This window comes from Pelmatolapia mariae, linkage group LG8 (assembly GCF_036321145.2).
Source record: "Pelmatolapia mariae isolate MD_Pm_ZW linkage group LG8, Pm_UMD_F_2, whole genome shotgun sequence".
Classification (NCBI taxonomy): Eukaryota; Metazoa; Chordata; class Actinopteri; order Cichliformes; family Cichlidae; genus Pelmatolapia; species Pelmatolapia mariae.
In genome coordinates this window covers 7485200-7508091 of record NC_086234.1, presented here as the reverse complement: position 1 = coordinate 7508091, position 22892 = coordinate 7485200, and the positions used below count along the sequence as shown (strand labels likewise).

At 39.4% G+C, this 22892-nt stretch overlaps 1 protein-coding gene across 2 annotated transcripts in view; it reads right to left on the bottom strand.

Annotated features, from left to right (window-relative positions):
- wnk4a (WNK lysine deficient protein kinase 4a) overlaps positions 1–22892 on the bottom strand; it is a 46513-nt gene that overhangs the window by 11545 nt on the left and 12076 nt on the right. For both annotated transcript variants that reach the window (XM_063482655.1, XM_063482654.1), the window contains exons 3-13: positions 17142–17314; positions 16497–16717; positions 14734–14891; positions 10564–10652; positions 8961–9180; positions 7417–7813; positions 6672–6814; positions 5321–5394; positions 3740–3875; positions 3235–3351; positions 623–796 (exon numbers count right to left, since the gene is read on the bottom strand). In XM_063482655.1, the coding sequence (XP_063338725.1) occupies positions 623–796; positions 3235–3351; positions 3740–3875; positions 5321–5394; positions 6672–6814; positions 7417–7813; positions 8961–9180; positions 10564–10652; positions 14734–14891; positions 16497–16717; positions 17142–17314 (1902 nt within the window). The remainder of the gene's footprint in view (positions 1–622; positions 797–3234; positions 3352–3739; positions 3876–5320; positions 5395–6671; positions 6815–7416; positions 7814–8960; positions 9181–10563; positions 10653–14733; positions 14892–16496; positions 16718–17141; positions 17315–22892) is intronic.

Below are 22892 nucleotides of genomic sequence, written 5' to 3'. Positions count from 1 at the left end.
AGAATGGTTGTTTCTTTGTGTTCCACAAAGTGGAAAATATCCTGGCAGAACAGATGATTCTTTTCCATAAGTGGACAAGCTGTACCTGGTTACACATTAGGTCATATCTTGTACGGGGACTACACTGCTCCCAAGAAGTCAGTTCATTTTACAGTTTAACAAAACCTGGATTCATAAAAGCTTAATTCATCCAAGCATAAATTATTTTACCCACTCCCTGTGGGCAGATATGCTGGAAAGTTCATTATGTTGTTAGCAGTGGAAAGGATTTGTGGTTACGGAAACAAATACAAAAAAGGAAGCACATGATTTAAAGCGTTTTATGATATTAGCACTTTAAGTGAAAGCTCTTCTTCAGGTGGCTTTAAGAGCACTTAGCCTTTAATCTTAAAGGGCTAACCTCAGGAAGGACTGTGGACAGTGACGTTTTTTATTACCAGTGGACAGGACATTACTCTGAAGTGTTGCATTTGTCCCAGATTTATGGGTCTGTCATTGATCAGCGCAGAGAGAAGTTGTAATTTATGACAATCAGCACTGTAAAACACAATCACTTCCTTTTTCTCTCAGCTAACAATCCTGTGGCGCAGATTTATGGAAAGGGGCAGGTGCTGTTTCTGACCTGTGAGGACGACAGTGAGTTAATCCCTCCGTGCAATGCAGGCTGGGCAAGTCGGTGCCCAGTGGAGTGGACCGGCTGTTGTTTGGCAAACAGTGCCTCGGCTCGTTTGATGATGTCACCCAAGCGGTAGATAAAGCCCTCCTTCTCTGATGGCAAGATGAACTCGTTGTGCACCTAGATGGCAAAAGGACCACGGAGAATGTATTCAGATACTTCACTTAGTCAAATTCAAAAGTGCCACAAGGTTATGAAAAGCAGCTAGAGTTTCTCGATAGCAGCTCGCCAGATAGTGCAGAATGAATAAGGTTCTTCGGAGCTGAAGCCAAAAAACAACATTCATAAATAAACTTTTTAGCTTTTAAAAGAAGTGTTATAAATAACAAATTTGAGTCATTTTTAATTTACTTTCACAGACACAGACATAGACTGTATATCAAAGATGGTTGTGGGCACTGTGACATCACCCATTAGTTTGTGAAGTCCCATTTTCTTGAGTGGCCATCACCAGATATTTCAGTTCTGACATATAATCAATATAATTTGTGTAAAACCTAAAATGAAATTTAGCCTTCTTCGTCTAGAAGATGGTGTAAAAAATATGTTTTGTCTTTATTCATTACTAAGATTGTATTTTTCAGTAGTTTTAAGTGGATTTTATTTAATTAATATAAAATGACTTAAAGTTTTATTCTGTACTGGTCTGTGTAATGTTATGACTTTTATATAACAATTAGATCTGCAACATTGACTGATGACAGCTGTTCAGTTAAAGTGGAGTAAAGTGCCAAAATGTATTAATTAAAAGAAATAAAGTATAAAATATTTTTAACGTGTAATACAATAAATCTGTAATATAGTACACTAGTGCTTGTTTATTTTGTGGGTTCACGAAATCCACAACGTAGCAGATGCTTAGAGGAGTTTTGCATATTCATGCAGTTTTCAGTGTGTCTGAATTGTGGGCTGGGGCGTAGCATCGTTTCCTGACAGCATGGCATAATTCAGCTCATTTAAAACCCTCTACTGAGAGCCACTGTGCTGTTCTGAAGCCAAGTGTCCCTGCTTTGCCAAGATGCAATAAACAAAAGCCTAGTGTGTTTTTAGAGTGAAGGAAAACTGCACATCCAGTGAACAAAAAGTGCTGCTGCACATGCTGTCTCATCGCACCTTCATGTGAGGTTCCCTTCCCCAAGAAGAACTCTTACTTTCATCACAAACCCTCAGTTTTTCCCTACCCTTAACTAGGGATTGTTGGCTTTAGCCCATAGGTCTGTAATGACTCAGTCACTGGTATGCTAGCAAAGATCAAGCGGATAAAATGCCAAAATATAAATGTTTCAAGTAAATGAATGCTGAGCTTTGTTTAATTTGTGTCACATTTTTTCTAATTTGAATGAAGTAGAATTAACATTTAAAATTTCAGATACTTATAGAAATCATAAGCAAAATTAAAAATCAATCAAAATTATTATTTCTCAGGGATTCTAGTGCTACACTCTTATTTGATGTAGCAAGCACTTATAACGTTTATAAAAGTCGAAACAGTAGTGCCTCAAACATACATTCTTTCTAACGCTCAGTAGGGGGCGACTCCTGTGGTTGCAAAAAGAACTCACATTGTACAGATGACAAAACTGCTCACTTTCTATTCGATTTATTACTGCAGTAAAGAAATTCCTACTGAGTTTATGGTCCCATTTACTAGGTTCAAATCTTGCTTAATAAAGCGGGATCTTGAGTTTTGCAAATTTATTCTCACTTAGCATAAACAGACGAGTGTGCAGTCTCCCGTGTTTCCTCAGTCAGATCCAATCCTAGCTCATAGTTCTCATGTAAGAGAAATAACCAAGATGGCAAAGGCCAGCATGTCAAACACAAGGTTTCAAAACAGCAGCCAACAAAATACAAATGGCTACTTTGGTCTTTTTAAACAGTCTTTAAGCATTAGCTGCCCAATAAAGGTAACACTAAAGAAAGTACTATCTGAAGGTTGTAGCAAACATTGAGACTCACAAGACCAGGAAACATTTTTTCAATCTTGCATTGTCCAATTTTGGGGATGTAAATTGTAGCTTCTGTTTCCTGTTTTTAGCCGACAGGCTAGGAATGGCACCCGGTGTGGTCTTCTGCTACGTTCAGAGATGCTCTTCTGCAGACCTCAGATGTAACAAGGTATGCAGAAGAGCAACTGGTATGCTCCTGACCTGTGGCTTTTTCACTCACACCAAGTGCTACTGTCTGCATTTTTCCTCTTTTTCAGACTATCCTCCATAAACTCTAAAGATGTTTGTGTGGGAAAATCCCAGTAGATCAATAGTTCTTGAAATAGACCAGCCAATATGGTATCAATCACCACACCACATTCAAAAACACTTAAATCACATTTCTTTGACATTCTGATGCTCAGTTTGAACTTCAGTAGATCATCTTGACAATGTCTACGTGCCTAAATGCAATGATTTTCTGCCATGTGACCAGTTGACTAAAGAAAAATATTGTTGTATAAACATAATAAAGTTAAAAAAAAACCCTAATAAAAACAAGAGAAATGTAACAAAAGATGACCGTTTGATCATTTTATATATAGTGACTAAGCACAGATAATGGCTCACCATGACAGCAGCAATGTCTTCTGGGTTATCTCCATCCAGGTCGAACTTGAAGGTCACCATCTTGTCATTGTGCGTCTGCAGCTGGCACTCCACCACCCGGTCCACTTTATCAGAGAGCTGATGGAGACAGAGAGGATCAGTGGTGATGACATGTCTAAAAGCAGGAGTTACAACATGTTTGTGGACATGTATGAGACTCTACTGTAGCAGACTGTTTAGGCACATGTGGTTATCCATGATGTGTTTGTCTCTGCAGCCAATCCAAACAGGCTCATTAAACGACCACAGAATGTCCTGATCAGAAAAGCAATGCACTGCGGTCGCTGGGGGAAGAGCAGCATTGCTACTGATAACGTTACATAACTAGGGTGGTGCCTCACCACTCACTCATAAATAAATTTCCTCCGCTAATTCAGTTCAGGCCAGTTTGATTTATTTGTTTATTATGTGCAGAAAAAAAGGATTTGCTGTGCTGTAATTAAACCAAACATTTGATTTATTGTACCCCGATGATGCGAAGCCTCGAGCGCGCCCTCCTCCTGAACAGCTTCGCAGCCGTTCGTCTCGCCACTGATTTCTCGTTCTTCTCTGATAGGCCCTCGTAGCCGTCGCTCAGGCTTGAAGTCACATCAGATGCGTAGCTGCAAAAAAAAAAAAAAATCATACGAGTTAGAAAACACACCCTAAGAAACCACTGATAAATTCCTTGTAAAGCAATTTTAAAGCCAATTCATCATCTAGAACAAAAGTAGAGATCTGAATATCCACAAGGACTGATTATGTTGGCACATAGAAATAAACACTCTGAATTGTCAACGAAAGGCTTGATGTGTTACAGTGGCATGTCTCTGGGGTATAAACAGAGTCTACAAGAAGCTGGTGTTCATCCAGGGAAAGCAACGTGTCGGTGCGATCTGTAGCATTTATACAATCAAGGAGTTTTAGGTTTCAGAGAACTGCAGAACATTCAGGGTATTTTATAAAAAGGTTTGGTTCAGCTAATTGCATCTCATGGGCCTTTTTTTGGACCACTGTGGTAACAGACCCCCCCTCCATCCACCTCCCCAGCACAGGGTGCAAACATTTACAGGCCTACTGGCTGGCAGCACCCACCCGTCCCTATTTAAAAACCTCCACCTCACAGGTAACTTTAGTTCACCTTCAGACACTGAGTACACAGAAATCAGACAGAAACAGGCGAATATCTGTGGCGATACTGCAAACCTTTGTTTTCTTTGTTATTTGTGACACGCAGTTTGGGTCATCAGTTATCGAGGGCTTTTCTCAGAAGAATTAAGCAACTGGGAGTGTGTTTTGGATGCTAAACAGTGCATGACCAGGCTGTTGCAAAACATGACAATCAATCCCCTCTTGATGTTTGCTTCAATTTATAGTAGACATGTTAGATACAGCCTGTTCCTTGCTAATCGAAAAAGGGAACTAAGATGACGGTGAAAGAGCCTGACAATCACTTTATTTACCCTAAAAAGGCTTTGATAAATTGGAAGATGACATAATTTGTATTAAACATATTAGGTTCAAAATAAAATCACAACTTTAGATCAAATTTGTGTATTTTGAGGTGTGTTAAGCAACGAAAACAGCATTTTCTTATATTCTATAGACTAAAAAAAACAACAACCCCAAAATAGATATATCATCCTCTTAAAGTGTTAAATCCAAGGTGAACATCCTCCACAACACTCGCACACACAAACACATTGTGCTCATCCATTGTGTGCACTCATGCTGATAAAAAAAACCTGACATCACTAATATCCCACCAGCATAGAAAACAAGGCCTTTACAACATCTGACACACAGTCAAAAAACAGAAATCTTCAAGGGTCCATTCTGCCTCTCTGCAATGAAAAACCCAGCAGAGTCTGTCTATTGCCTCAAGCCTGAAACCCCACAGGAGTGGAGGAGGAAGAGATCCAAAAAAAAAAAAAAGACATTTCTACAAGATTCCCATTGATTTTCAGGTTTCTTACTTAAATTAGGCAGGAATTGTTAGACTCTATTGTTTCTTTAAAAGCAAATAAAACGGCAGAGTGAGGAGGACAGAAAGGCTTGACAGATTTACCTGTCCACGGGGGAGTTGAAGCCACTCGTAGGCCTTGAATTGCCATGTTCTATGTTGTTGGAGACAGCAATACTCTATGAATAGAAAACAGGAATGTGGTAAGATAAACATGGAAAAAGACTGCGTTCATTTTCTTTGTAGTTATATGTGATGTTAGGTGAGGAAAGTACTCACTCTAAAACAGTTATCTCAATGCTTATGACTAAATTTGAATTATTTTTGGGTTTACATTTTAACTTGTAAAATATTGATTTTATGACTATATAAATGCAAAATTTAGAGGAAATTTGATTAGTTAGAAAAAAGTGATATTTATGCATCAAATATGGGAAAAAGATGGTCACAGATCTTTTCACTTTCTGATTTAAAATGAACATGATATTAGAAAAATTACTTTCCATTGAGACTGAGGCACAAGCTGCTAGCATGTCTTTAAACTCTTAGTCTACCTAAATTTATTCAGCTACATGGCCCAAAAATTGCATCTTGCACGCGCTAACTATAAAACAAAATAAATCCTGACTTGAGGAAAAATATTTAATTCATCCTCTGGGCCCTTCACCCAGTAGCGGGAGATAGCTGCCCTTCCCTGAGCCTAGTGCTGTTACAGGTTTCTTCATGTTAAAAGTGAGTTTTTTCTTCCCACTGTCACCAAGTGCTTGATCATAGATCTGATAGTTGGGATTTCTCTCTAATATTGTATGGTCTTTACCTTACAACAGGGGTGTCCAACTCCAGGCCTCAAGGGCCGGTGTCCTGCAGGTTTTAGATGTGTCCTTGATCCAACACAGCTGATTTAAATGGCTAAATGACCTCCTCAACATGTTGTGAAGTTCTCCAGAGGCCTGGTGATGAACTAATCATCTGATTCAGGTGATATCTAAAACCTGCAGGACACCGTCCCTTGAGGCCTGGAGTTGAACAGCCCGCCTTACAATATAAAGCACCTTGAGCTGATTGTTGTGAATTGGCACTATGTAAGTGAAACTGAATTGGATCGAACTGAATTAATAAAAATGTCTTGCTTTGCTGATAAGTCGTCAATGACTGACGGATCTATTTATAAAGTAACAGGTTTAAGTTAAGTGTTAAAACAGTTTAGTAATAAAAACTATCATTAAGAAACTGAAATTTAAAAAAAAACAAAAAAAAACCTCAACTATAGTTCTGCATTTAAAGCTGTTCTTAAAAGGTTTGTGTTGCCCTTTAATTTTTTTTTTAAATTATGTGCCAGCCCTGGGTTGGAGAGATTAATGAAAGAGGTGGTCTTGTAAAGTCTTCAAAATCATCCTCCCCTCTACCACCCTGAGCTTTCTCCTTTTATAACAAGCTCTTTATTGAAACCACTCACCGAGGGGAAGCGGAGGGAGATACCGTTTACGGCGGGGGAGTTGGGATGCGTGGTGGGAGAGTTCGCAGGCATGCCGACGTTGCCGGCCTCCAGCGGATCCTGAAGACCAGAGGGGCTCAGATAGCCGTCTGTCTCGCAGTCAGCTGTTTCAACAAAGCACATCGACCATTAGCACATAACCCGCTGTGGCCTAAAAAACTGACACAATCTGTACTCTGTGCATTCTTGCACACACCTCTAATGACCCCAGCCTGAGATACACAAAACACATAAACAAGAAAAATCTGAAGGGCTTCACTTCAATAGATTTGCTCTGGATACATTTAAATGAGATCAGATGGCTGTCTCTAAAACGGGAATAAAAAGCTGAGAAACATTCAGCACAGCACATGTGCACACCATGGAATAAGACCTACAGGGCCTGAATAATTCAGTTAACCACAGTTTCACTTTTCTCTGCATCTCTCCCACGTGCGTTGACATCAGAAAAGCCTTGTGTTAAGCGCACTTGTGCAGCTAATGCAGAGAAAAACATGTCTCTGGAGTTTAAGAACAGCAAATATAAGAATTTTAACAAAACTTTAACAAAAATTTAATGTACTTTACTTGAGTATTTTTCTATTTCATACTTGTACTCCACAGTAATTCATAAGGGATTACATTAATCCTGCATACTGCACAGTGCACTTTTGCATGCAAACATTTAACTTTTCATGGTATATGGATGTGATATCAGACAGCTTACAGTTAGCAGAAGACAGGCTGTTGTGGCGAACTTGAAAGTGCTGGTCAACTTCGGGCTCCTCTGGCTCTGCAGGGTAGTGGGTGCTGACGCCAGAGTCCACAGAGCTGGTGACGGGGGACAAAACTGGGGCCAGTGGTGTCAATGGCGTCAAAGGTGTCAAAGGTGTTAGAGGTGTCAGGGGTGGGATGGGGGAATCTGCTGCAACAACATCGTTGACCTTGGGCGAAGCCGGCTGGTGCTCCGGTTCTTCTTCTATGGCTTCTTGCGCCTGCTTCTTCTTCCTCTCCTCGGCCTGCCGCCTCAGTTTCTCTCTCTGACGCTTGATGATCGTCACTCTGTCGCGTATGGCCTTCGCTACTAGTTTGAAGTCTGCTTCACACACAAAGCCAAGCACAACCTGCATAACAGCACAGGGAAATGGTCAGGGTACAACATGCATATGAGTGCTAATACAGCTCTGTTGCATTTAATGACCTACTTATGCAAGCTGTGACATTATCTGAAAGTTTTATAAACACGCAAAGTCGGTGTTGTATTTTTTTTTTACAAAAAGAAAACACATAGGCCTCATTCTTTTGACAATCTGGCATCTTTTACAGCCTCCCGTGACATCCAGTTCAGCAGAGTGGGACACTCAGTCCGTAACAACCTCTCAACACATAGTCAGATTACAGCAGATCAGCCTGGCACGATGTCCCCTGCTGATACCAAATTTGATCTTGATGAAAACTGCCACAAAAAGGTAAACAGGTAAGTAATTGTACCTTGTATTCTCATTAAAAGTGACCTTTATGGAGGACATAAGGTTTTGTAATAAGTGTAGGAGTCATTATATTATTAAAGACGCGATTACGGCTGCTTCCTGAGACGTCCTCTCGCATTTCGAACCACTGATAATTAAATGGTGAGCTGTGACCTTAACATAGTACACAAGGTGTTCTCCTTAGGAGCTGCAGTGGATATAACAACAGAAAGGTAAAAGAACCACAATGATGTTGAGGTGCATGTGCTTTCACTGTTAGGGTTAAGAGTCAAACCCCATATAACTCTAATTAAATTGAACCTATTAAGCTTTTCCTAATTTTCTGTCACATTTATTCTGTTACAGTTCAGGATTATCATGTTAAACATGACCAAGCTTTGAATATTAAGGCCACAATAATAGGATAGGTATCCTCTCATATCTTCTTTAAACCTACTGTTTGTTAGGGGCATCCAATTAGAAGAAAGATGGATTTAAATCGCTCCTAGAAATATTACAACTGAATCCACTTTTAGTTGTCTTTCTAATCACGTTAGTGTCCAAATTAGGTTTTTGTTGCATTGAGGACCCTCATCCACCCTTCATTTGGAAAACCTAAAAAACCCCTGAAATCGTAAATGAAGATTGGGATGCAGAGAGCACGTGGAAGTTGGCTAAGTTGGCCTCTATCTGCTGATCAGGAATCAGTTACTCCATTTCCTCACCAACATCTGTTACAAACCTGGTCAGTAAAGCAGCAAATCTTGACCTCACAAAATCCTTTCTTCACGTGCCAACCTACCATTTCCTGTGCCACCTCCTCAGGCACATCTTTGTAGAGCTCGAAGAGGAACTCGATGGCGTTGTTGTCCTTGTACTTCCCATGGAGCTTCTTGGTGTCGTCCATGCGCAGCCACAGCTTCAGGCCTGACTTCACCATGTCATCCTCCTCTGCCAACTCCACATGTACGCCATTGTTTTCCTGGAAGAAGGGGTGATCCAGAAGGTCCTGAATGGTGTACCTATAGAGAGAAAGTAATTTGTTTTATCACACTTAGGGTTGCAATTGCAAGGTTATTTCTCATACATCCGAAACTAGTTTCACTTCAGTTTAAAAACAAAAAAACAAACAAAAAAACCCCCCACAAGATGTGTACCGGTATAAAGGAGATGAACTGAAGACTTTTTACAAAGTTTTCTTTGTAATTGTTTAAAATAAATTAAGTAACTTGCAATTAATTTGCAATTGAAATCCAAATCAAATGCTAAAATATACTTTCTTCCAAGTAAATGCACTTTCTACCACTAATATATGCCCATGAGTACAGTAGTATCTGGTCAATGTTGTTTATATGCTAAAAATGGGTAATTTTAGTTACTAGGTGGGTTTTAGGCATGCATATTTCAACTTTTGTGACAATAAATGAGATTTTATTCCCATGAAATTAAATCAATAGTACGCTTCCTTTAAGTGTTGCATGTGCATAAATGCTATAAAGGGGGCATTTTAGCTTGTTAGCTAAATTGTCATCACTACCATCATAATGGCCTCATAATAATCATGCATTATTAATTTTTTTTTTTATAGAAATGGGATGTTACTGTTGTGAAATAACTGATACAATGCTTTTGTAAGGTCTTATAGGTGCTTAAATGCTAAAAATGGGCAATTTTAGCCTTTTGCTAACTAACAACATGATGTCATGTAAGAGCCTTCAGGGGCCTAAGATGACCTGTGCCCCAAGCTTGGTTGGTCAACTGTTAAAGGTCTATGAGGAGTCTGTGAACAAGGCAACAAACAGACACACAGACAGAGATTTTGTGTAATTTAAAGATTTTTACTTCAGACATTCAGCTCATATCAGTCCACTTAATTCACTGATTACAGCACACTAAATCATTCATGGCTGTGTGTTTATGAGATTAACTGTGACTTGGTACTGAGCATGAATTGGAGTACAAACTGCCCACAATGCAGCCTCACTGCAAATGTGCTGAAAAATAGCAGTTTTTGTGCTTCAAACATTAGAGGAGACATGACTAAAATACCCATCAAAATTAAATTTAACACAGTGGTTTTCAAACTGTGGGGCAAATGCCACTTCAGGTGGCCATCTGGAGGCTAGGATATACAAATATGAATTCTTAAAAAAAAAAAAAAAAGGTTTTATGATTGCATGAATCTTTATTTAAGGAAATTCAACTTGCATAGAACAACTGATGAAAGTTTAAGAAGTCATAACCTGTGGTTCTCAATTTGTATAATTTAGGCCATTTTAAGGCTTTTTTAAAGTCCTCTAGACATCATGTATGTGCTTTCTGAAGCATAGTGCAACATAATAATTGAGAATAGTGAAGAGCAGAAATGATGATATAAATAATAAAGTGTGTGCTTTCATTGTTACCTTTCATCTTTGTTCATACGGATGCAGCCCTCAATGATCTCCTTAAGTTCTGGGACTTTGACTTTATAGAAGCTGTCAGGTTTAATGCCCTGTGCAAACAGATAAGAACACAGAGTTTAATTTCATCTATTAGGCTTAATAAAAAGTGCAGGAGGGAACACAGACTGGAGCTCTATGCAGAAAAAGAAAGATCTCCTCCCACAGTTCTCCTTCTGAGATGATCGGATCAAAGCGGTGACAGCCGTTCCCGCCTGCATCGCATGTCTGATGTATTGTCTGCTTTGTGACATCTGCCACTAGCCAGCATGACATTTGGCTTTGCGACCATGTCAACACCAGAGGAGAACAAAACCAAGAGTTCAGGATAAATGGAAAAAAACCTAGATGCTCTCCCTTCTTTCCTTTCCCTTTAACTTACACCAATCCTTGCACCGATTTTTATTTTTAACTCAGAACAGTTGCTGTTTCCATGCAGTTTATCGCAAAATTATTAGGGTAGGACTTCTCAGTAATAAGAAATAAGGGAGTTCTTCTAAATGCTATCATCAGTATGTGCATAAGTCTGTGTACAGATTACAGCAGAGCTCCAAGTCCTGTAACAACAAAGATAAGAAAGGAAATAACCAAGGTCATTTGGCCAGCAGATACCAAAGCAATGCAATGATGCACCCAAACACCTAAATAATTCGATTTACCAGTAAAAGGCTGAGTGGTACACTTTGTTATCTCATTTAAAGACAGACATGTCACTGCATGTAACTGGTTCTCTTTAATCAGGGTCACAAAGAACTTCAATGCATACTCCTGCTGCCTGTTTAAGCGGGGCAAATGACAGAGCTTTGAGAGGAGAGACAGCGCAGTAACGCCGTTTGTATTTGAATTTTTGGTTTGTTTTTTTTCATTCATTTGATAAAGCATCCCAACTACATAACAGTGCAAACATAGCACGTTTCATTGCAGTTACAGACATGCTGTTTGTTTGTTTAAGCACTCTGCTGCAGTGTCCTCATACTGTGTAGGCACCTTGAGAGTAAATCCATTTTCCCTTGATCTAAATCTAATTTGTGACTCAGCTCCTTTCCGGTGCCGACGGCAGTCTACATGTAGATAAGAGCTTGAGAAACACACTGCGCTTGTATTAACTTTGGTTTGTGGGTCAGATTTTAATGTTGTTAGGAACATAACGATCAGTGAACCCAAATTATTTTACACAGATATGAGAACAAAGCATGGTTATGTCTTACAAGTAAAATGTGGTATTCTTTGACAAAAAATTCAAGTATACTAAGGAGGAAAAACACTATAAGACCAAAATTTCTGACACTTACTATTGTTTTCTAATTTTAATTCATTTTTCTTCTTCAGTTCACTTTCCAGACTAGTTGTTTGCTTCAGCTTTGTTTTATTATTAAAAAAATGTATAGTTTTATCTGAGATTTTATTAATTTTGTAATAATTAAGATGAAAAGGTTATTTGTTAGAGACAAATTTAAGGACATCAGAACATTACTGCAATACAAACACTTGCCATCTGAAGACATATTATCATTAGTTAATTAGTTTGTCTTTCAGTCATACGAGCCATGTTAATCTCAAATGCTTGAAAAGAAGGCAACTGGACTTTTTGTATTGATGAAGACGTTTCACCTCACATCAAAGACTCTTCTTTACTTCTAAAACAAGTAGCAGAGAGTCTCAGGTATTTAACCCCCAGTGGAGATGGCCCCTTCGGAGGTGCTATTAATCGTATTAGCCATTGTGTGAGCCAAGGTATGAAAGGCTAATTATAATGACCTTGTCCCCCACACAGATTCTTTCCAATGATTTTGATGAGGTGCTTTCCTTAAATACTGAATGAATTCTGTTAACCGGTTTTATAAGAGCAAAGTCAAATTCCACCTAAAAATATGTCTTATTCTGTACATATTTTTATTCCTACTATGACTTCACTACAGTATTAACTTCAATTTACTATACACATTTGTTTCTATATAATTTACACTACATGGACAAAAGTGGTGGACCATTTGTAAATTACACCAACAGGAACTGTGCAGCCATGGAAAGCCATGCCATGAAGCTCCTCTTTTTTTTAGTTTTTGTGCTAATGTGGATATGAGATGAGGGGCTCAGCACTTGGTTACCCTTACGTTTACAGTTGATCACAGAATATGTAGGAGGGAAGAAATTCCATTAACTGATATGTTACAACAGTAACAATATTACGTTACAACGTTTTGAATTCGGTGAAGTCTTTAGAAGGAGCCAGTGTTTCACAGTTGTTTGGAAAGACCGACTGCTTGGCTGCTTGGTTTTATACACCTGAATTAAGGATTAAGATTAAGAGGTGTTATCCAATACTTTTGTCCATATTGTGTAACTGTATACACTGTTCCTGCTGTTTGCACTTTACTTAATCCTAATCTAATACAGTAATAATTTAACTTTATTTGTCTTTGGACCCTTCTTCCTCAAACATCACAAGGGCTCCCTGCACAAGGGCAGCTCTTTAATCAAATTCTTTCCTGCTTTGGAAGAACTTGACTGGCCTGCACAGAAGCCCCCCCTCCAAAGCTTTGAAATAAACCTGATGGCAATCACAAACTAGTCCTTATCAGCCATCATCAGTGTCGGACCTCACTGGTGCTCTCGTGGAACAAATCCCTCCAGCTAGGTTAAACATCTGGCAGGAAAGAGTTTAATAGCATCATCATTAATGACCCCAGAAGAAGTTCTTTATCTCAAACACAAAACCCAGGAAATCTTGCTAGATATGATGTCACTGTTTCCAGCAGTTTCTCAAATTGGGCATATACAGCAGATCACTTAAAACAGATGGAGTGGGGTTGTTCTATCCTAATGATTAATGTTCTTTTCTTGCTCACCAGTGTAGAAAAATGTGGATTTAATCATGCTGAAGAACAGCCTGTTCAAAAAACCTTTAACGGAAGAAAGAAGCAGCTTCTGACACGGGTAAGCCTCCAATTGTACAAAGAAGGGGGGGTGGGCTTTAATGGCTGAACCAACAGGTGTGTTTACTGTAAGTGTAAAAAGCAGGAAGAAAATAACAAAAATGAAATAAGGAAGTCCTAGTGGATAAAAATAAGTGTAAAATGCACAAGCATCCACACACTGTTGGTCATATAGCGTACATGAGAAAGCACGTTTCTATCCATTTACTTGGTGTATACTTAACAACAAGGAGAGTCTGTAAACAGTCACGACAGAAGCCCGTCTGTCCTGCCTTTCATATGTCACGCTATATTGGTTAGTCCAGGCCTTTTTAATAGCAGGTGACTTCAGCTCCACATAAACACAAAGCATTAACAAATCATAAAAAACAGCAGCTAATGACTGTTTTTTTTCATCATGATGTATGCCTAAGCTTCCCCACATAATGCTCCTGTCTGTGGAGGAGCCAGGAGCACTACGACTTGTTGGCATTGTCACTTTCTCACTTTCCAGCCTCCGTCAGACACGCTGTTTGCTTTGCATACGCGACACACAAGAAAGAAACAGGCCTCTTTGTGGAGTAAGGAGTGAGACACATTTTCCAAAACATATAATTCTACAGTCGCCTGCTCTCGCCCACCGTGGCGTCACTGATGTGCTTGGCACCCCCCAAGAACACCCTGAACTGCATCAGCCTGCGTTCTCAAAATCCACTTCTTTAAAGCCCATTTCATCATCAGACAGATAAATTCCAATGCAAAAAAGGGATTCCATTCACCAAGACATCTGCAATCTGTTAAAATATTTTTTTCTGCAAGGCTTAAATCAGTTCAGACATAAAATTAACAACATCAGTGTCAATAGGTCAACCTCAGTTTTCTGATGAAACACTTTCATTACTAAGGGAATATTCCCGTGAAAACAACAACCAGGCCTGGTTAAACAGCTGGTAAAAGACCCTGGCAATCATTAAGTAAAACATGTGCAATCCTGTGTCAGGATGGTACACAGTACACTTCTGCATGCTGAAGTCGTAATGGACAAAACTAAGCCTTTAATAGACGTAATGATGATTTCAATCCCAATCCGTATTTCTAATTGTACGAATAAGATACCCTGGTTCCTCTCTAATTCCAGCATGCACACGGAAGAACACATGTGGACAATCACACTCAATATGGGGGGAAATGAGGTAGTCCTTGTCTTTGTGTTACTCACACTGGTGACTTTGCGGTAGATCTGGGCGGCATTTTGGCACTCAGAATATGGGTACTCAGATGTGGCCATCTCCAGGATGCACATTCCTAAGGCGTAGACGTCCACCGCTTCATCATATTTCTCCTCGTACATCTCTGGGGCCATAAACTCAGGTGTTCCTGTCAGGAGTCAGGGGAGAAGAAAAGGTTTAAAGGTTGTTCTATTATTTAAAATCCTTGACGAGCCATAATAAGAGTCAAGGACCCTTACTGGACAGTGTGATTGCCACTTTGATGGCATCAGAACAAGCTTTTTATGTAACAGTTACCTTAGTAGTAATACGTCTCGTTTTTTAACTGCTAAACTCTCTGCCAAGATGACCAGCTAGTTTCTGCTCAAAGTAGTTGCCTGATGCAGTTAAAACCTCAGCTGACAAGAAATTTGCAAATCAAACAGCTCAAAGATGGGGTATTTTGAGAAAATTAATACTTATTTATAGTTGATAGAGATTTTAAAATAACAGGAGCAACTTTCTAGAACAAGAGACCTAATACATATAGTAAACTAAGTGAAGAACATGTGCAGTCTTTTCTTGTGACAGTTTTTCCTGTGCACAGGACAAGCTGTATGCAATGCAAGCCATGTTTATCCTTTTTCTACAAGCAGCCATTCAACTCTGTTCCTGGAATCTATTAAAGCAGTTTTGCATGATACACGGTTCCCCATAATTCATCTTATGGGTGCAGCCCCTTCCTTTACTACTCTTTTAGCAGCATTTACCATCCCAGACTTTCAGGTAAGAAGCACTGCTGGGACACCGAGCCACTGCAGGTGAGGCGTGAACGACCAGAGGAAAAACATGAAGTGAAACAGAGCTGCAGGAATGATGTTTTTAAAGAAATATAAACAAACAAGAATTTCCTGACATATTTATTTAGATAAAATTTAAACTGCATCCTTCTTTTTTATGTCAATAATGATTGATATTCATGATTGTTAGCAATAACAGCTGCTAACTAAGGGATGCATGCTTATATTAATGTATATAATTTCCAATTTTTATGGCCTTTAGCCCATTAGCATGCCATCATTTGCTAATTAGCACCAAGTAGACAGTACAGTTAATGGATGCTGATGGAAATGTCATTTGTTTTGCAGATATTTAGATTTTGGCATTGCATGAAAAGCAGGTATTACTAACAATCCTGGCTGATCTAATAGTTCTTGAGGTCCTTTACTCTGGCCCAAAGTTATCGTCTGACTAATCATTACAGCCAACAGCGAAAAAAAAAAAATCTTGTTAATGTTGTTTGCTGTTAAAAAGGTTAAAAAATGTTCCTCTTGTTAAAATACCCCAACATACTGTGTTTGATTTGGACCAAATGATTTAAAATCAGTGCCACTTTCAACAAAAAACAACAAGTTATTATCGTGCATGTGATGGCTGGCACTCCCTGGATGTAAGTGATGGGAAGGGCAAGTTCCAGGTGAAATTAGAAGCCATTTGGTTAATGATGCTGCATTTAAAAATGCAGACAGGAATTTAAACAGAGGCATTCATGGTAGTATGAGTACAGAGGAAATAAGAGTAAGCAGAAACAGGAGGGCGTTTACACAAATGCAAGGCCTGTAAAATGCCACTGGATTTTCCCACCATTTCAAGACCATTTTAGGGCATTTTGCATATAAAATTATATTTTCAGATCATTATTAACCGATAAATTGTGCTCTAGATGCCATTTCTTTCGTCTAGCAGAGTAAACACAGACTAAATTAACACTTACCAATGACACTTTTAGCAAAAGAGGCACTTTTGAGAGTGGCCAGTCCCAGATCTCCAATCTTGACAGAGCCTGTGGGGCCAGTGATGAAGATATTATCACATTTGAGATCCCGGTGGATGATGGGAGGAGTACGTGTGTGCAGGAAGTGCAGCCCTTTCAGGATCTGACGACTCCAGCGCTGGAGCAGCTTCAGCTTCATCTCTTTGAACCTCTTCAAGTACCTAAAAAGAAAACAAAAAAAAGGAGGATAAGAATCAGTCCAAACATATCAAAACACAGAAAGAAAAGGAAGCTTTTAAGTGCTACAAAATAATTAATCTCTTATTTTGACAGCCAAGAGGAAGTTTTAAAATGAGTGAGTTTCCTGAATTCTCTCCTAGAACATTGTTTCCAAAGTAGAACTATTCTCCGTAGCTTTCATCATTACTTAAAGGAGAAGTTGTCAAACATGACACAAATATCCTTTTTGGTATGCGAGACTTGGCAAGTTTTATTTAGAAACAGAGCATCAGCTACTTGAGACAAAAATGAACCGTTTTTAGGTTTGGGGACTTTGATCTATACATAAACTGCAGTCTTTTATATGCATATACACATGCAAATCTGCAGTTTAATTCAAAAGTGGAACTGGATACAGGGACTCACGTCTTGAGCGTGCCTGAGGTCATGAGTTCAGTCACCAGGATGATGCACTTATGGCCCTTCATTGTCGACTTCCAGGAGTCGTGGAAACGCACAATGTTCGGATGCTGCAGCCCTTTTAGCATCTCCACCTCCTCGCTGAAACGCTGCCGCTCTGCCTTGGTTAACTTGCGAGTCTGAAAAAAAAAAAAAAGTTAATAGGCATTTATTAATATTGAGCACATTTAAGACATCAATATGTTGACCACCTTCAGGATATGAACATTAAAAAAAGACTTAAAATCTGCTGATCATGTAAAATGATTGAAAGCTTTACAACCATGACTACGTGGGGGTAAGATTGCTTTGCCATAAAAATGCAGTTGTGTTGATGGTTGAGTTGTAGCTGTAGTAAAATTTTAACGTGCACATGCTCTGGTCTTGTCAGGGTTTTGTTTGATTACATAAGTTGGCAGCAATAAACACAGCAAATACAAATGCATGGGAGCAATCTGATAAATCACTGTTACTTTAGCTAATGAGCTCACTGTGGGATTGGAAACCACAGGTTCATCCATCTGGGTGACCCTCCAGTTGCATAACGACATTTATTTTCCAATGAAAGGAGCTCTGACTTTAAAAATTTACGGAGGAAGTTTCTAAAATCTGTGTAAAACTGCACTGAACCAAACACGGCAATCACGTCGGACAAACAAAGACATTTTTGTGCTTCCTTCTGGATGAATGGCCCAATTTAGCGACTGGTGGAGTAACTCTGCCTGCGGTGGGCGGTTGGTGGAAAACTCCCGAGAGACTTCAGGACCATGAATTCTGCATTGAGGTAGATTTCTGGGGAAAAAAAAAAAAAAGCTCTACATGTGTTTATGCTTACAATCAGCTTGACCACTGCTGTCTCCCTCCTCTCCACGTTTTCCCAGCGAGGCTAATGCTGAGCTATCAACACAGGAGGCAGACTGTCTGAAGAACTGCACAGTCTGATGTCACACAAGGAAACGCTACTCTTACCTGCGTCAGTCACCTGTCAAACTGTCATATTACACCAGCAGCCCGAGTATGTGGCTCTGAGCTCAAAGGCGAAACACAAAGGAGACCTCTGACCAAGTGAATTACTTTTAGGTCAACAGTGATCAGTTTATGATGTGAGGACAGGCTGCAGCTTATTCCTCATATATAAAGAGCTCTGTCAGAAACACTAAAAGCTTTGCACAAAAGAAAAACATCTTGGCGTAAGGGTCAAAAGGAATAGTTAGAACTGCATTCAAAAAAGCTATTAAGCAAATAAGAGTAAGTCACTTCAATTTTAATCTAATTTTTGATGGCTACACTTAAATTAGCTTTATGGACACTGAGGTTTAGAGCCGTAATGGGATTATGTGCTCTGAAAATAAGGAAAAATATGCAACATGATACAAATTATGGCATGTTTGCAGCTTGCATAAGCCAGGGCGAGTCAATGAGTGTACGGTTTGATGTGCATCTGGATATTTATGTATCTAAGATGACAACATTAGATTACACGAGACCCCTGTGCAGCAAAGCTTCGCCTCCTGCAGAGAGTCACCTGTGCAAAGAAATGAAAGCTGTTTGCAGGACAGAGGCGGGGCAACTTGTGGCACGCAGTCTAGCCACTTGGAGTCCCGGACGCCCCCAAAACCACAAGATTTACTACAGCTTGGCAAGCAAGATGGCACGGCTGCAAATGACAACAGCATAAAATGCAGGCCTTCTTGGAAAACCAAAATCTTGCTGTGGCAACTGTGAAGTACAGCGTTCAGAAAAATGTGAGCTGCCAAACTAAGCGGCACCGATAATGGGTGATTACTTCATGTGACTCATCCAAACCCGTCCTCTATTTAAAGCAACCATTGTTCATTTAAAAAGCCAATAACTGAACAATGTAGGGGAAAATTAGCTGCAGATGGAGACAAGAAAAGCAAATTATGAGCTGCATTAACACTGCAGTGCAATCATCTAATTACACTGTTGTTGATACTAGCCAATTTCAGGGTGACTTAACAACACCTCCTCCCAGTAAAGACGTTCACTTAAGCTGTGACTAACAGAGGAATTGAAAACCGATCGTGTTCCATTATGTTTTGGTTTTACTCCAACCGTTTCCTCATTAGGGCAGCGGCTGTTTGATCAGAGTATAACTTCATAAGCAGGAATATTAATTTTATTATTACGGACAACTGTAGCCTGTTTTAGTTATAAGCCCTCTGGCATTTCCTAAAGAAGATACCCCCCTTCTGCAAGGCCTCTATCCCACTTTTCCATGGTATATTAGCAGGCCTGCATCTGTCCCAAACCTCTCACTCTCTCTTTCTTCCACCTCCCCTCTCTGAGAACCGAGGCCAACATAGGTTGCATAACACCAGAGAAAGCGATGCAGGGGGGAGCAACAAAAACAAATCGTCTCCATTTTGAAAGGACAAGTGGGTATATCAATAAAACAACCTCAGAGTCAGAGGTGTGTGAGCATGCCTCTGCAAAAGCTTTTCTTCTACTGCAGCCTCTTCCAGCTAGATGATTTATTCTTAGCCACTCAGAGGCGTGTGTGTGTGTGTTAAGTTGGGGGTCTGCAATAGTTGGGGTTGGAAATACTTCAGTTCAGTGCCACATAAGTGGAGTTATATAAGCAGTGTTGATGGTAGAGGAGGCAGGGGTATTAAGAAGTCCCTGTCAGCGCCCCTATTATGAGAACAGGGACATGGACACGGCATGTCAGCCAACATTTGCACCAAACCAGGTGGTGTGTCTGACTTAGTACAGGAATGAACTGTGTGCATTTAAACAGATGCAGAAAGTATGTACGCGAATTGGGGAACATCCAGTCAATGCAGATGGACTGCAGCATCTGCAGGAATCTTAACTAAATGCAGAGTGAAAAGTAGGGCAAGTAAAAAAAAAAGAAAAAAAGAATTCAGTCTCACTACTTATAGCCTGCAGGAATGCGTCTTAAAGGTTTCAACTGACTTTGCAGTCAGTTGAAACATTGTATTATCATGTTGTATTCATTAAGACTTAAAAATAGTGATTTAATGTCAAAGATCAAACGGTTCAGGGGTCTTTTGAGTCTTCGGACAAACCAGCTGCTTGTACACATTTTAGCTGTAATTTACATATGATTCTAACATGTAGTTATTTTTTGGAAATGAGTGACATTGAGGGCGTGTCTCGTCCTTAAGCAACCAATCAGCACGCTTAAGTAGAAGTCTAGCTTTCGACTTCCCAAAAAGAAAAACTAAATGATTCATTTTGTTTTTAAATTTTAACATATTTTAGATAAAATTTCGATTTAATTTTTGTTTAAAAAGGAAGTATAAACAGCCATGTTAACAGTATGTTAGTTCCATTCCCTTGTGGTTTATTCCTTCATTAAAGACTGCAAGATAGCATCAACTGCTGCACCCTCAGCTAAACGGCTGCTAGTTTGTGTACAATTGCTTTCCTCCATTAGCTCCAGTACTAGCAGGCTTTAGCCATGCATGAAAAGTTTCATGTTATTTCACAAGTTTTATTGGCATAAGTTAAACATAATCTCTTGCCAAATAATTGCTAGCTCTATATTTTAACATGATTTTTTTTGTTGTTTTCTGTCAAGAAATTAAAGTATAACTGGAAGAATTTGGGTTTTAATATGTTGGCGCAAGAACAAACTACAATCTGCGATTTTCTAGTGCTAACTATTTAAATTTGTAAATCAAACAAATAACTGATCAGTTAAAAGAAGGGAAAGATTAACTGATTATTAGTAGAAAAGTTCAGTTGTAGAATAATAAAAATAGGAACATTAGCTATAACAGTAGTTCACCTTATTGATATAATATTTTGATCATATTGTATTCAATTTTATTGAGCTACATACTCTTTATTTTATATTTGTTGTGGTTAACTCAATTTAAACTGCGGTAACAAAGGAATTTCCCGACTCTGGGACAAATAATGTGTAACCTATCTTATCTTAAACCCTGTGTAAACCCACTTTGGGACTAAGGCAAGTTTTCCCTCCTTTTCCTGTCATTAAGTTATTATTTAAAGTGACGCTAACAGGCAATAACTCCTGTGTCCTGTGACGCTGACAGTGAGGAGCCCAGCAGATAAAAACCAGAGTTCGTCTTGACCCTTTAACGACAGGAGGAGAACCTGCGCAGTTGCAGAATTAACAAACTAGTGTCCATCGGAGACCGTGACGACCGACTTGCCAAAAGCGAGGATTGAGGTCAAAGGCAACGTGGGAAAAAAGTCTGACCTCACAGCACTAAAACTGACATGCCCTCCCCTTGACTGACATACAGTTTGTATAAACACGCACGTAGGCACCTGCACTGGCACAGGGTCACATTTAGATGTTTGCAGGTGAGAACTGAAGCGGCAGTGTGCTCTTTCCAAGAAAACCTGACATGGTCTGTAAATGGAGCGGGCAGAGGGAGGTTAGCCATTAATCTCATAAGGATTGGGGAGTCAAACCAGCCTCTGACTGCTGCTCTCCTCTGAGAGCCTGAATCGACTTGTGGCGCCCGCTAATTAGATACAGGATTACACTATCGCTTATGTGTTTAATCACGAAAAGCGACCTGTCATAAAGTCTTTGCCAGTGCTGCTCAGACACTTTCAACATCACATTGCATTTTAGGGTTAATTTTGACACTGATACTGTTATCTTATAAAATTTTATGCATTTCACTTTATAGTTGGAAAAACTACTTTTACATGTGGTGACACTGTTTATAGCAGCGGTGGGCAATTAATTTCCCCAAGTGGTCACAATTAAGACCCAAGTGTAACATCTACTATTACCAGTAGCAGTTTATGGAGAGATTTAAAAAAAATTACTGAGCCGAACTGAGTTCACCTTATTGGTTGGATTTGGTTTATAGGATACCGACTTGGTCGATTCGACCTCTACCTCTACTACAAGGCTATGTTTGTTTGCAAGCTGGGAGATCTTTTATCGCCTGTTGACTTTGTTATTCTTGACATCTCTTAACCTATCTGGTGTTTGCTTTTAGTAACTCATTAAAACGTCAGTCTTCTAGAAACTGCTCTGCATATATAGTGCCATCCTGCGCCTTCTCTGAGACTTCTTTTAAAGGGTTAGTCCTCTTGCCCTTTAGGCTAAGCATTGCGTCATGCAGTTACAGAGATGGGGAACTTTTCCTTGCACGTTACATCTTTGATTGGCTCTGTCATTTTCTGTTGGCAGCTTGTAAGTAAGTAGTTCCTTAAACTTCAATTAGAAACTTTTGAAAATGCCAGCACAGGAAATGTGAATATGGACGATCAGTAGTTCTTAAACGACGTCATGTTAATGGCTTGTGAACTTGGCTGGTGTCTATGCAGTAACCTGAGGATCATTTTGAGCTGTAACACCTTTCAGTTGATATCTGAGCAATCTCAGGTCAAGAAAAACAGAGATGGAGGAACACTCTGACTCCTATCAGATGAAATAACTCTGCAAGGAAAGGATGTTTGGAAATGCCACAGTGCACAATATAATAGCTGTTCTGTCTAATAGTATGATGAGTGTAAAAGGAACAAACACTTTGTCCTCCACAGGAAACCCAGTGAATCACTGAAAGATCACAAGATGCCTGAAGGTTGCAACTTGGAAGAGTACTGCCTTAAAAATAAAGCCAAATAGTTCAACTCGATGACTCCAAATGAGACTAAAAGAGTAGAAAAGGTTTACTTATGGGTCACACAAATTCTATTTTTTTTTTTTTTAGCTTTTTGTACTTCATAATGACATGA